At 42.6% G+C, this 12,271-nt stretch overlaps 2 protein-coding genes across 2 annotated transcripts in view; both read left to right on the top strand.

Moving 5' to 3' along the window:
• brca2 (BRCA2 DNA repair associated) overlaps window positions 1-5,215 on the top strand; it is a 34,457-nt gene extending 29,242 nt beyond the window's left edge. The window contains 3 exon segments of the mRNA XM_041877216.2: window positions 1,041-1,312; window positions 1,499-1,630; window positions 4,324-5,215. Coding sequence (XP_041733150.2) covers window positions 1,041-1,312; window positions 1,499-1,630; window positions 4,324-4,665 — 746 coding nt within the window. The 3' untranslated portion in view covers window positions 4,666-5,215.
• A 90-nt stretch (window positions 5,216-5,305) lies between these two features.
• LOC121567291 (NEDD4-binding protein 2-like 2) lies at window positions 5,306-10,057 on the top strand. The gene is made up of 6 exons (XM_041877210.2): window positions 5,306-5,430; window positions 5,895-6,908; window positions 7,173-7,297; window positions 7,655-7,743; window positions 7,863-7,939; window positions 9,729-10,057. Exons 2-6 carry the CDS (start codon window positions 5,896-5,898, stop codon window positions 9,850-9,852), a joined length of 1,428 nt encoding a protein of 475 aa, XP_041733144.1. The 5' UTR covers window positions 5,306-5,430; window position 5,895; the 3' UTR covers window positions 9,853-10,057.
• Window positions 10,058-12,271: the final 2,214 nt, after the last annotated feature.

Genomic DNA, 12,271 nt, shown 5'->3' with positions numbered 1-12,271 from the left:
CCAGTCCCTCCCTGTTTCAGTCCGTTTTCTTATTTCTGGTTCCTGATGGACACGACCCTGTTTGGTCTGTAAAGAGTTGTTCAGTTCTCAACTGGGTTATTCAGTTCAATTGATTTTATTCATCCCCCAAGGGGCAATTATAGCTGGGCTTAAAAAGTGACAGGCAGACTAAATATAACAATATGACAAATCAGACCTGGGTTCAAATGCATGCATATTTAAAGATCCAAATGCACCCTTTTTTTTATATCAAATAATTTTTGGGTAACAATGAAGTACCTTAATGTGATTGTTTTGAATTAAAATGGTCAAAAGCAACAAATAGCTTTTTAGCAAAGAGCAATTTCTCAAGCAAGAATTTTGGTAGGAGTGGTCTGAGTGGGCAGGGGAAAACTGAAAACTAGCTGTTATTGGCAGAGATGTTTGGAACTCTCTTATTGGACTATTAAGTAATTTACTGCCTGGTGATGTCAGCAGGCCGGCCAAAACTCCATCCCACCAAGACAGGCTAAAATTTCAGGCGGTCTTTTCTAACAACTCTTAATCTAAAAAGGCATCGTCATCATTTCACAGTGTTATTGTTAATATAATATAATATAATAATATAATTAGTATTATTGCAACCTCGTAGTGTGGAAATATATGTAAAACACAGGAAAATCACGTTTTTGAATGCACTGGGCCTTTACGTACTTACGTATTTTAAATGCACTTTTCTGTGTATTTGAGTATTTTAAAATGTTTAGAATAGAATTAGTTGTAAATACATGCCAATACTTTCAATGTGTTTTTTTCCAAATACATTCCAATGTTCATCTACTTGTATTTTCAAATAAACTTTGTCTAAATACTTACTTCAAAATGTATTTTAAGGTAATTTAAATAAATAGTATTTGAACAGAGGTCTGGGATAAATACATAACCAACAACATATGGCATATCAAGAACAAGACAGAACAGATATACACTTCAGGAATGAAGTCCAGCTATGTGGCAAGGCTGTGGATAGGACTAACTCCATTGACATGCTGTGCCTGCAGGTCATTCTCCAGTGGTGTATCTAGTGGATGGCCGGCTGGACTTTGTCAAGGTGCGCTGCTGCAGCAGTCTGGTCCAGCAGGGCTTGGAGGAGCTGGTCAAGCCTCTGGCTCTGGTGGCCCTCAGTAACCTTCAGCTCAGAGCCCAGCGCTCCTCCTCCCCCATCCGAAGCGCCATCCCTGGCCTATACGCTGGAGATCTGGCCGTGTTTTCCACCAACCCTAAGGAGCCACATCTACAGGAGGCTGCCGCTGAACTCAGGACCCTTGTCCAGGTAGCTAGGGATTGAGGGCGTTTGAAGGTTTCGAAATGTCACAATCAAACCTGGAGTGGGATAGTGACAGAAAATATGTTATACAGGGAAATTGGCTACCTTATTCCTGTGAGGTCAATATTTGTCTTCCTCGTTGCCACTGATTTGAGGATATTTGCAACAAACTGATGTGTGTGTTTTGAGCAGGGCCAGGAACACTTCTTCAGGACTGCAGAGGAGAGGTTATCTAACTTAGTCCAGGGCTCTGTCCCGTGTCCTGCTCCGCCGCCAAGGACTCCAGGCTCGAAAGCAGATGCCAAACCAGATGCAAGGACTACTGTGAGTTTTTGTTGGTTGCCCAATCAGACAACTATTCTGGTGAAGCTGGAAGTCTGTATCAATGTTATTCACCACTACACATCAAGTCACATCTACACATGGCCTATTGTACATTAAATTAACAAAGAGTGTGTGTCAGGGTTCACACAAGGTGCTTGAGGTGCTTAAAGTACTTGAATTTGTCACTCTGAAATTAAAATACTGGAATACCTTGAAAATCAGACATTTTCTCAAGTTGGTACTTTAATTAAAATGAGAGAACAGATAATTATCAAAGATGTTTATGAAAAATATTTGAAAAATGTATTGGTCTTGCGAATTAATTTCCAGGCAGACTACCAAGTTTTATTTTGTGCTGTGGTTCGCAGGCGAACTCGTTCATTCCACTCACACTGCCACTGAGCCAGGCAGGTACAGACAGAACTGACTGATTAGGCGCCCCCAAACGTCACATCAATAGCTAAAATGCCGGGTAGATTCAATCCTGCCTTTTATGGGTATGGAAAATGTCTGGGATCTTTTATTTCAGCTCATGAAACATGGGACCGACACTTTACATGTTGCTTCTTATATTTTTGTTTTGCGAGCATGGGTCGACCCTGAAGAGGGAACGACACAACGCTGCATCCTGCGCTGGCGCCAATTCTACAGTGTGACTTTTTCTCTTCAACAACCACCATAGACTTCACGGGGCTCCCGCGATATTCCGCTTTATCAAGCGGGTTCTGGTGGCCGTTCACATGCCGTTTTCCACACACAGCCCACCCGCCCTTCTCCCGACCGGCGACACTAAAGCTGCCAGTCGGAAGCATGATGCTTTTTCGTAGCTATTAAGTAGTAGATTCCCAAATGCCCAATAAAATCATTAAGATGGAATTGTGTAGTAATGCGAATGGGAAATATGTGTTCACCAGTAGGCATTTCCCAAAACTCTGCTCATCACTACTCAAATTACAAAATCATCAGTACTGACTTTCCACTCATGTACACTAACAGTCAAAAGTTTGGACACACATATTGTAGAATAATAGTGAAGACATCAAAACTATGAAATAACACATATGGAATCATGTAGTAACCAAAAAAGTATTAAACAAATCAAAATATATTTTATATTTGAGATTCTTCAAATAGCCACCCTTTGCGTTGATGACAGCTTTGCACACTCTTGGAATTCTCTCAACCAGCTTCATGAGGTAGTCACCTGGAATGCATTTCAATTAACAGGTGTGCCTTCTTAAAAGTTAATTTGTGGAATTTCTTTCCTTAATGCGTTTGAGCCAATCAGTTGTGTTGTGACAAGGTATACAGAATATAGCCCTATTTGGTAAAAGACCAAGTCCATATTATGGCAAGAACAGCTAAAATCTGCAAATAGAAACGACAGTCCATCGTTACTTTAAGACATGAAGGTCAGTCAATACGGAAAATGTCAAGAACTTTGAAAGTTTCTTCAAGTGCAGTTGCAAAAACATCAAGCGCTTTGATGAAACTGGCTCTCATGAGGACCACCACAGGAATGGAAGACCCAGAGTGACCTCTGCTGCAGAGGATAAGTTCATTAGAGTTACCAGCCTCAGAAATTGCAGCCCAAATAAATGCTTCCGAGTTCAAGTCACAGACACATCTCAACATCAACTGTTCAGAGGGGACTATGTGAATCAGGCCTTCATGGTCGAATTGCTGCAAAGAAACCACTACTAAAGGACAGCAATAAGAAGAAGAGACCTGCTTGGGCCAAGAAACACGAGCAATGGACATAAGACCGGTGGAAATCTGTCCTTTGATCTGAAGTACAAATCTGAGATTTTTCGTTCCAACCGCCATGTCTTCGTGGGTGAACGGATGATCTCTGCATGTGTAATTCCCACCGTAAAGCATGGAGGAGGAGGTGTAATAGTGTGGGGGTGCTTTGCTGGTGACGCTGTCTGTGATTTTATTTAGAATTCAAGGCACACTTAACCAGCATGGCTACCACAGCATTCTGCATCGATACGCCATCCCATCTGGTTTGGGCTTAGTAGAACTATCATTTGTTTTTCAACAGGACAATGACTCAACACACCTCCAGGCTGTGTAAGGGCTATCTGACCAAGAAGGAGAGTGATGGAGTGCTGCATCAGATGACCTGGCCTCCACAATCCCCCGACCTCAACCCAATTGAGATGGTTTGGGATGAGTCGGACGGCAGAGTGAAGGAAAAGCATCCGACAAGTGCTAAGCATATGTGGCAACTCCTTCAAGACTGTTGGAAAAGCATTCCTGGTGAAGCTGGTTGAGAGAATGCCAAGAGTGCGCAAAGCTGTCATCAATGCAAAATATATTTTGATTTGTTTAACACTTATTTCATAGTTTTGATGTCTTCACTATTATTCTACAATGTAGAAAATAGTAAAAATAAAGAAAAACCCTTGAATGAGTAGGTGTGTCCAAACTTTTGACTGGAACTATATATGTAGTGAAACAATGTATTATTGAGTAGAACTTGTAAGGTAGTGATGAATACTTTAATTTTTTCATGAGGTTGTGGCGATATACTGCCATCTGGTGGCAACTAGAAACAATTGCATAATACTAACTATTACAAATTGATGGTCCTTGAAAATAAATATTAGTGCTTGACAAAGTACTTGAAAGTCCTTGAATTTGACTTGCCACTATCTGTACTAACTTTAGTGTGTGTTGTCTTCCAGATGACACCCCAGCAGTCTGTACAAAGCGTTGGCCCCTTCACCCCGCTGAACAAGGACAAAGACCCCAAGAGCCTAAAAAGGAAGAGGGGCCTAGACTACCTGTGTCGCATCCCCTCTCCCCCTCCACTCTGCCCCCTGGGCACCATGACCTTACCCTCGCCGTGCATCAACAAGACCTTCAACCCCCCTCGCAGGGCCGAGACCCACCGGATCCTAAAGACACATCTGGCCCCCGCTCCTCGGCATGTCCACCCGCCCCTGGAGGATGAGTGGGTGGAGGATGAAGAGCTGGTCATGATTGACACTCAGGCCCTACACGATGGCATAGGGATAGACACGTGACAGAGAATGTATTGGACTATTATTTTGAACGTTTCAGAAAACATCAGCACAAATTGGTGGCTGGTTAGTTTCTCCAGTCCACATGTTGAATTTGTGTGTTGGGAATCCACCTGGAAAGATGTAGTGCCATTTGTAAGCTACAGGGGGGGGAACAAGCTCCATTTAGAGAGGCTAACCAAGACGTGATTGGTGCCATGTGAATGTTAACACTAGTAAAATGTTGGAAAGTGATCATATGGAGTTGATGTGTTCGTAACATCAGGCTGAATCAAGTTAGGATTTGGTCCATCTTACCTTTTTGGGCCAAAGTATTGACGCCATCAAGGAGCCCAAGAAAATGCATCGGACAGAAAATACTTGTCTTGGCGAACTCCTGAGCTTTTTTAGTGAGGCTGCTTCAGTGTTTTCTGAAATGGCATTAGAAGAACTGACACGAACTGTATAATATGAATGCAAAAATACTGTAACATTGTTGTCCTTGTGTTTATGACCTCTTTTCGCTGACATCTGCATGTTCACAATAAATGTTCTAATTTATTAGTCAATATAAGGATGTTGTGTAATTTATAAGCAGGATTTTACTGGTGTGGTAAAACACTTAAACCGCAACCGCAGGTGGCGATGTCGCTGCGAAACTGCCTCCATTGTTTCACACAGACAGTCGGACTTCCTGTTAACTTCCGTAAACAAAATGTTAGCTAGCTAATTCAAAATCATGAAAATGTATTATGATAACATGTAATGCTTCAACTTCATCACTTTATGGTAAGTAGCTAATTTATTAGCAAAATACCCATAGGCAGCCGTCAAAGTTATCAGTTATCAAAATATTGCCAAGCGATAACTTCGCAAGACTTGCTTTGACATTGGCTAGCTTGCTAATGTTTGTAGCTATACTCCGTTGTATACTCTTAGTTTCATCTAGATTGTATATTTTGAATTGCTTTATAATAATACAAAAATAAGTTTGCTAATGTTGGCTTGCTAGCCATCTATTTAGCGTTGTTTAGTTCGTTTTAAAGAATAGCAGGTATAGTTAAAGCTTGCTGCTGGTAAATGAAGTGCAGCAATATTGTTTCTTTAAAAAGTATCAACGTTTTGGCACTGATTTCAGCTTCACTGCCAAGCTAACTTGCTAGCTAAGGATTGCTAATCACACCCATTAACTATGATGTGCAGTAGAGGGATTTTTGATTTGTCATTGAGGTCTTGTCTTATTACCTTCATAGCATGTTTATTCAAAGGATTTACCCCACCATCTCGATGTCTCATGGAAATGCGAACTCTGCAACTTCTCTCACTGGAAGAACTGGAGAACTGCTGGAGTGTTCAAAAGCGGAGACAAATGGAGCCTTTGCAACAGACAGAGTGCTGCCAGTGAGAATTAATGGAGGTCCCGGCATAAGAGGCAGAGAACCAGTTCTCAAAAAGCTGGGTACCAGCAGCGCTGCCTTCATTGGACCTGTATGTCGTCCTAAGGCAGTCCAGAGACCTCCCAAGCCGAAAAAAGTAAAGAGACCTTCTAAACCTAACATTGAAGAGACACTGAATGAGTTCTATAAAGAGCTTGAGGAGATTGAACCAAAAGACAGCGTTGATGGTAGCAAGGCCAAAAATGAAGGCTCAGTTGAATTACTCAACGCTTATAACCCACCACCTGCAAGAAAATGGTCAAATGCAAGCCATGACCATAACCAACCTAATAACGCGCCTTGCCCACACTGGTATGACAACAAGCCATACCAGCCCAGGAGACTGATGCCTAGGGGGCCCCGCTTTGGTCCCAACTCAGATCACAATAACTGGCAACCTCCGCCACCTTTCCGCACTCAGCCATACCCCAGGTTCCACAGACCTCCCCACCGCTTCCCACCACCACCTCCCGCAGACCACCAATATCACCCTCAACGAGAGGGCTCCCAGCAGGTCCTACCTTTCCACAGGTTCCCTGTCCCTGATGGGTACAGGAACTCTCCAGACATGGATGACAATGGCTTTCCCCCACAGCACTCTAACAACCGAGACAGAGGGGGCTACGGTTGGAGTGACGACGAGTATGAACAGCAGGGTAATGACCAGCAAGGTTCTTCTAACTGGCAGCAGAGGTTTGACAGAGGACCTGAGCCACCTCAGCCAGAGGATCAGCATCAACCACCAGAAGATACAACATATGACTATGGTCCTTCTCTGGTTCTCATTCTGATGAGGGGAGCCCCGGGATCTGGGAAATCAACACTGGCCAGGTGTGTTTTTATCAGGGAAACATGGTTGGGTAACTAACATGCTATAAAGGGTTTAGAACAAGTATATGAACAGTTTATGAATCAGTAATAAAACAGTTGTAATTGGTTGAAATTATGTGATTTTCTGTTTGACAAGCATCAAAATGACAATCGCACAATTTCAACCAATGAGTCATACGTTAACTATTTACTGCTCATGTTTGAATGTATTTGTCTCTATTTTTAAAGCATTTGTTTTGAGCCATTGCATGTGTGTTACTCTAGGGAACTGCTGTCGACAGGCTCCAGTGGGCTGGTTCTGAGTACAGATGACTACTTCTCCCAGGAGGAAGGCTACCTCTACGACCCCAGTCTGCTGGGGGCAGCACACTATTGGAACCAGAACAGAGGTTGGCTCTCATAGCAGTGTCTTTACAAATTCCAGTTTTTTATTTATTTTGATAGTAGTTATAAATGAAGTCCATCATTGCTATAGTTTTAAAATATATTCTGATTTGATTGAACACCTAGAATGAGAGAATGACAGTAGGAAAGCTAGAAAGAGATTGTGTCAAAGGTTAGTAGCCCTGATTCAAACCTATGCCAATACTGTTGACGCATGTTGGAAGCTGAGGCATTGTTAGACCAGCCAGGCCACCATCGTTGCTATTAATATTATATATTCTTTGATTGGATATAGTGTTTTGTAAACATGTAAAAAGGAGTATATATTAATAATTTTACCTCAATGCTTTGTATTCTTTCAGCCGAAGAAGCGATGTATAAACGCTGTTCTCCTGTCATTATTGATAACACAAACATGCAAGCTTGGGAAATGAAGCCATATGTTAAACTGGTAAGTTTTTATCCTGTTATATTGTCTGGGTTGCAGACAGCATTTTTCACTTATCAAAAATGTACCCATTTGATGTACATTTTCATGAATATGACGAATACTTATTTCTCACCATGCAGGCCTTGGAGAGAGGATACAGTATCAACTTTCATGAGCCTCACACCAGCTGGAAATTTGATCCCATCGAGTTAGAGAAGTAAGTCTGTCCATGATTGTCTGCATTAAAAGATACCTGTACTAATGTCATGTAAGATGCCATGCCCATTTATTTGGAGAATATACGTTGTACAAATTATATAAGGTACATCGAGGGGCGTTCACTCACTGCTCTAGAAAGCAGGGGAAAACGGGTCAATTTAAGAGGGTGCTACTAAATTAATGTCAACGTAGTTATCTTTGCCCCATGTCGTCATAAATCATAAACAATTATTCATTAGATTATTCTCTACAATATTGTAACCTTAATATGCTTGTACTTAACAGTGATTAAATAAGAATGTTAGTTTTTTGTGACCGTTGCCATTTTAGACTGTGCTGCTCTTGGTTGTGTCGCTTTCATTTTCGGCGTTGGGAGGTCGTAACATTTGCAGGCGTTTCCACGCTTTGGACCAATCAAAATCAACTTGATACCCTCGTCAGTTTCATCTCCAGATCATTGGCTTTCATTGGCTATAACCACGATCAATCTATATTGAGGGGCCGTTTCTATGTTGATTTAAACGCCCACACCAGCAGAAATCCAATTTTCTAGCTGAAAGACGATGGCCAGAATTTACCCATGATGTTGTACAACGATTTAAAAATATATATCTGACCATTTTATAAATGGTGTAAATGCGTGATATGATTGAATTTTGTAACCTTGCTCCCCCCATCGCCCCAAGACCAATGGTTTTGATGACTAAAGATTTGCTTCACTACATGCTCAGTTCCACTGCTTTGATTGTGTCTATCCTATAATGAAAAGCCACCTGCGAAAGAAAATTCAAGGAACTTGTTTATCTACACTACATGACCAAAAGTATTTGGACACCTGCTCCTCGAACATCTAATTCCAAAATCATGGGCATTAATATGGAGTTGGTCCCCCCCCTTTTCTGCTATAACAGCCTCCGTCCTTCTGGGAAGGCTTTCCCCTAGATGTTGGAACATTGCTGCAAGGAAGTGCTTCCATTCAGCCACAAGAGCATTGGTGAGGTTGGGCGTTTAGGCCAGGCACGCAGTCGGCGTTTCAATTCATCCCAAAGGTGTTCAATGGGGTTGAGGTTAGGGCTCTGTGCAGGCCAGTCAAGTTCTTCCACACTGATCTCGACAAACCATTTCTGTATGGACCTCGCTTTGTGCATAGGGGTATTATCATGCTGAAACAGGAAAGGGCCTGCCCCAAACTGTTGCCACAAAGTTGGAAGCACAGAATTGTCTAGAATGTCACTGTATGCTGTAGCGTTAATATGTCCCATCACTGGAACTAAGGGGCATAGCCCGAACCATGAAAAACAGCACCAGACCATTATTCCTCCTCCACCAAACTTTACAGTTGGCACTATGCATTCGGGCAGGTAGCAACATCAGCACAAAAACGGTTAGTCGGGAGCTTCATTAAATAGGTTTCCATGGCCCAGCAGCCACAGACAAGCCTAAGATCACCATGCGCAATGCAAAGCGTCGGCTGGAGTGGTGTAAAGCTTGCCGCCATTGGACTCTGGAGCAGTGGAAACGTGTTCTCTGGCGTGATGAATCATGCTTAACCATCTGGCAGTCTGACGGACGAATCTGGGTTTGGCGGATGCCAGGAGAACGCTACCTGCCCGACTGCATAGTGCCAACTGTCCACATACTTTTGATCATGTAGTGTATTTTTTATAAACCTTCAATGAAAGACTCATTTTATATGTGAACACCCTAATACATTGCCTGTATTTGATATTTTTTGCATGAAGACATATTTATAGAACAACAAATACTATGTTTCTCCTCCCCTCCAGGAGAAACAAGCACAGTGTGTCTAGGGAGAAGATTGGGCAGATGCTGGAGCGGTTTGAGCTGCCCATGTCCCTGGACATTGTGATGAACTCCCAGGAGCCTTTTAGACCCACAAGACATCCCTAACAGCAGCAGAGACACAGGAGGACCACTAGTCCTTATGTCCTGGGGTTGTATTCATCAGTGCACACCGTAGCAAAACGTTCTGCACTGTAGAAAAATGCTTTGCAAAGGAAAACAAAAATACGTTTCTTATTGGACAAGTTTAAGTAGTCCCTTCCCGTTTCTGCTTCATATTTGTACATTTTTGTCATAAAAAATTTAATGGGTATTGTGTTCTTCCAATCTAATTCTGCATGTTGGAGGATTTACCATATTCATATGTAATACAGTTCTTGTGGTATGCATCTATCAATGGTGAAATGCAAGGATCATTCCAATTTGTGAAAATTATTGGATGTTTGCTTTTACCAAAGTAGGCCCACCTGCAGGGGTCACTATTAGACCACTTCAATTTGGCATTCGGCACCACTGTCTAGCCTGACGACTCTAACTGAATTATTCCGCTGCTCTGTCGAGAACAAACTAACGTCCGTGGGCGTGGCATTGTTTGGCCAGAGCAAGGAGTGTGGGTGGGATAGACTTAGGGCACAGCTGACGCTTAAAACCGACTATCAAAAACTTAACCCTAACCTAATTTTAATACATTCTGAAATGAAATATCGGTTTGGGCGTTAGGCGTGTCCTTATAGCCTTTTCCAGTGTGGGTCGCCAGGCAAACCACTCAACACTGGATTGGTGCAGCTATGGACAAATTGGCGCCATTATGAAACTTAGAGGAGGATCACAGTGGGAGAGGGAAATACGATTGGCTACAATTCATCAAATAAGGTAGTATTTAATTAAAACCCGATTTATCAATTTGAGTATTGTATTCCAACAAGGCATGAAGTCGATTTTGTACTCCAACGAAGAGGCGACAGATACATTTAAATTGCTATGATTCAAAGGAATGATTTGTAATCCATCTGATTGCGGTGGCTTGCCGGCCTAGGCCTAGCTTGCTTGCTTGCTCCCACTGTCCAGCCAGATAGCTAGCGTGCGTGTGACTGCAGTGTTATTATTGAATTGCTTCAGATTTGCCAGCTAGCCTAGTTCCTCGCCACATACAACGCAATCATTGAAGCGTCGCTAGGTAGCAGCTAGCTTGCTGAATAAGAATAGCCTGGTCAATGGGATGGCGTTTGTCTAACCATAATAATCAGACAAGACGTTCATTACGTCTCTAGTTGGAACCGTGCTATGCCAGAATGTTGACACCGCGAAGCCTGCGCGAGAACTCTGTCTAGGAAAATGTACAGTGGGGAAAAAAAGTATTTAGTCAGCCACCAATTGTGCAAGTTCTCCCACTTAAAAAGATGAGAGGCCTGTAATTTTCATCATAGGTACACGTCAACTATGACAGACAAAATGAGGAAAAAAAATCCAGAAAATCACATTGTAGTATTTTTAATGAATTTATTTGCAAATTATGGTGGAAAATAAGTATTTGGTCAATAACAAAAGTTTCTCAAAACTTTGTTATATACCCTTTGTTGGCAATGACACAGGTCAAACGTTTTCTGTAAGTCTTCACAAGGTTTTCACACACTGTTGCTGGTATTTTGGCCCATTCCTCCATGCAGATCTCCTCTAGAGCAGTGATGTTTTGGGGCTGTCGCTGGGCAACACGGACTTTCAACTCCCTCCAAAGATTTTCTATGGGGTTGAGATCTGGAGACTGGCTAGACCACTCCAGGACCTTGAAATGCTTCTTACGAAGCCACTCCTTCGTTGCCCGGGCGGTGTGTTTGGGATCATTGTCATGCTGAAAGACCCAGCCACGTTTCATCTTCAATGCCCTTGCTGATGGAAGGAGGTTTTCACTCAAAATCTCACGATACATGGCCCCATTCATTCTTTCCTTTACACGAATCAGTCGTCCTGGTCCCTTTGCAGAAAAACAGCCCCAAAGCATGATGTTTCCACCCCCCATGCTTCACAGTAGGTATGGTGTTCTTTGGATGCAACTCAGCATTCTTTGTCCTCCAAACACGACGAGTTGAGTTTTTACCAAAAAGTTATATTTTGGTTTCATCTGACCATATGACATTCTCCCAATCCTCTTCTGGATCATCCAAATGCACTCTAGCAATCTTCAGACGGGCCTGGACATGTACTGGCTTAAGCAGGGGGACACGTCTGGCACTGCAGGATTTGAGTCTCTGGCGGCGTAGTGTGTTACTGATGGTAGGCTTTGTTACTTTGGTCCCAGCTCTCTGCAGGTCATTCACTAGGTCCCCCCGTGTGGTTCTGGGATTTTTGCTCACCGTTCTTGTGATCATTTTGACCCCCACGGGGTGAGATCTTGCGTGGAGCCCCAGATCGAGGGAGATTATCAGTGGTGTTGTATGTCTTCCATTTCCTAATAATTGCTCCCACAGTTGATTTCTTCAAACCAAGCTGCTTACCTATTGCAGATTCAGTCTTCCCAGCCTGGTGCATG

The sequence above is a fragment of the Coregonus clupeaformis genome, chromosome 6 (assembly GCF_020615455.1).
Source record: "Coregonus clupeaformis isolate EN_2021a chromosome 6, ASM2061545v1, whole genome shotgun sequence".
NCBI classification, from domain to species: Eukaryota; Metazoa; Chordata; class Actinopteri; order Salmoniformes; family Salmonidae; genus Coregonus; species Coregonus clupeaformis.
The sequence above is the reverse complement of the archived record's forward strand: the minus strand, read 5'-3'. Positions and strand labels throughout refer to the sequence as shown.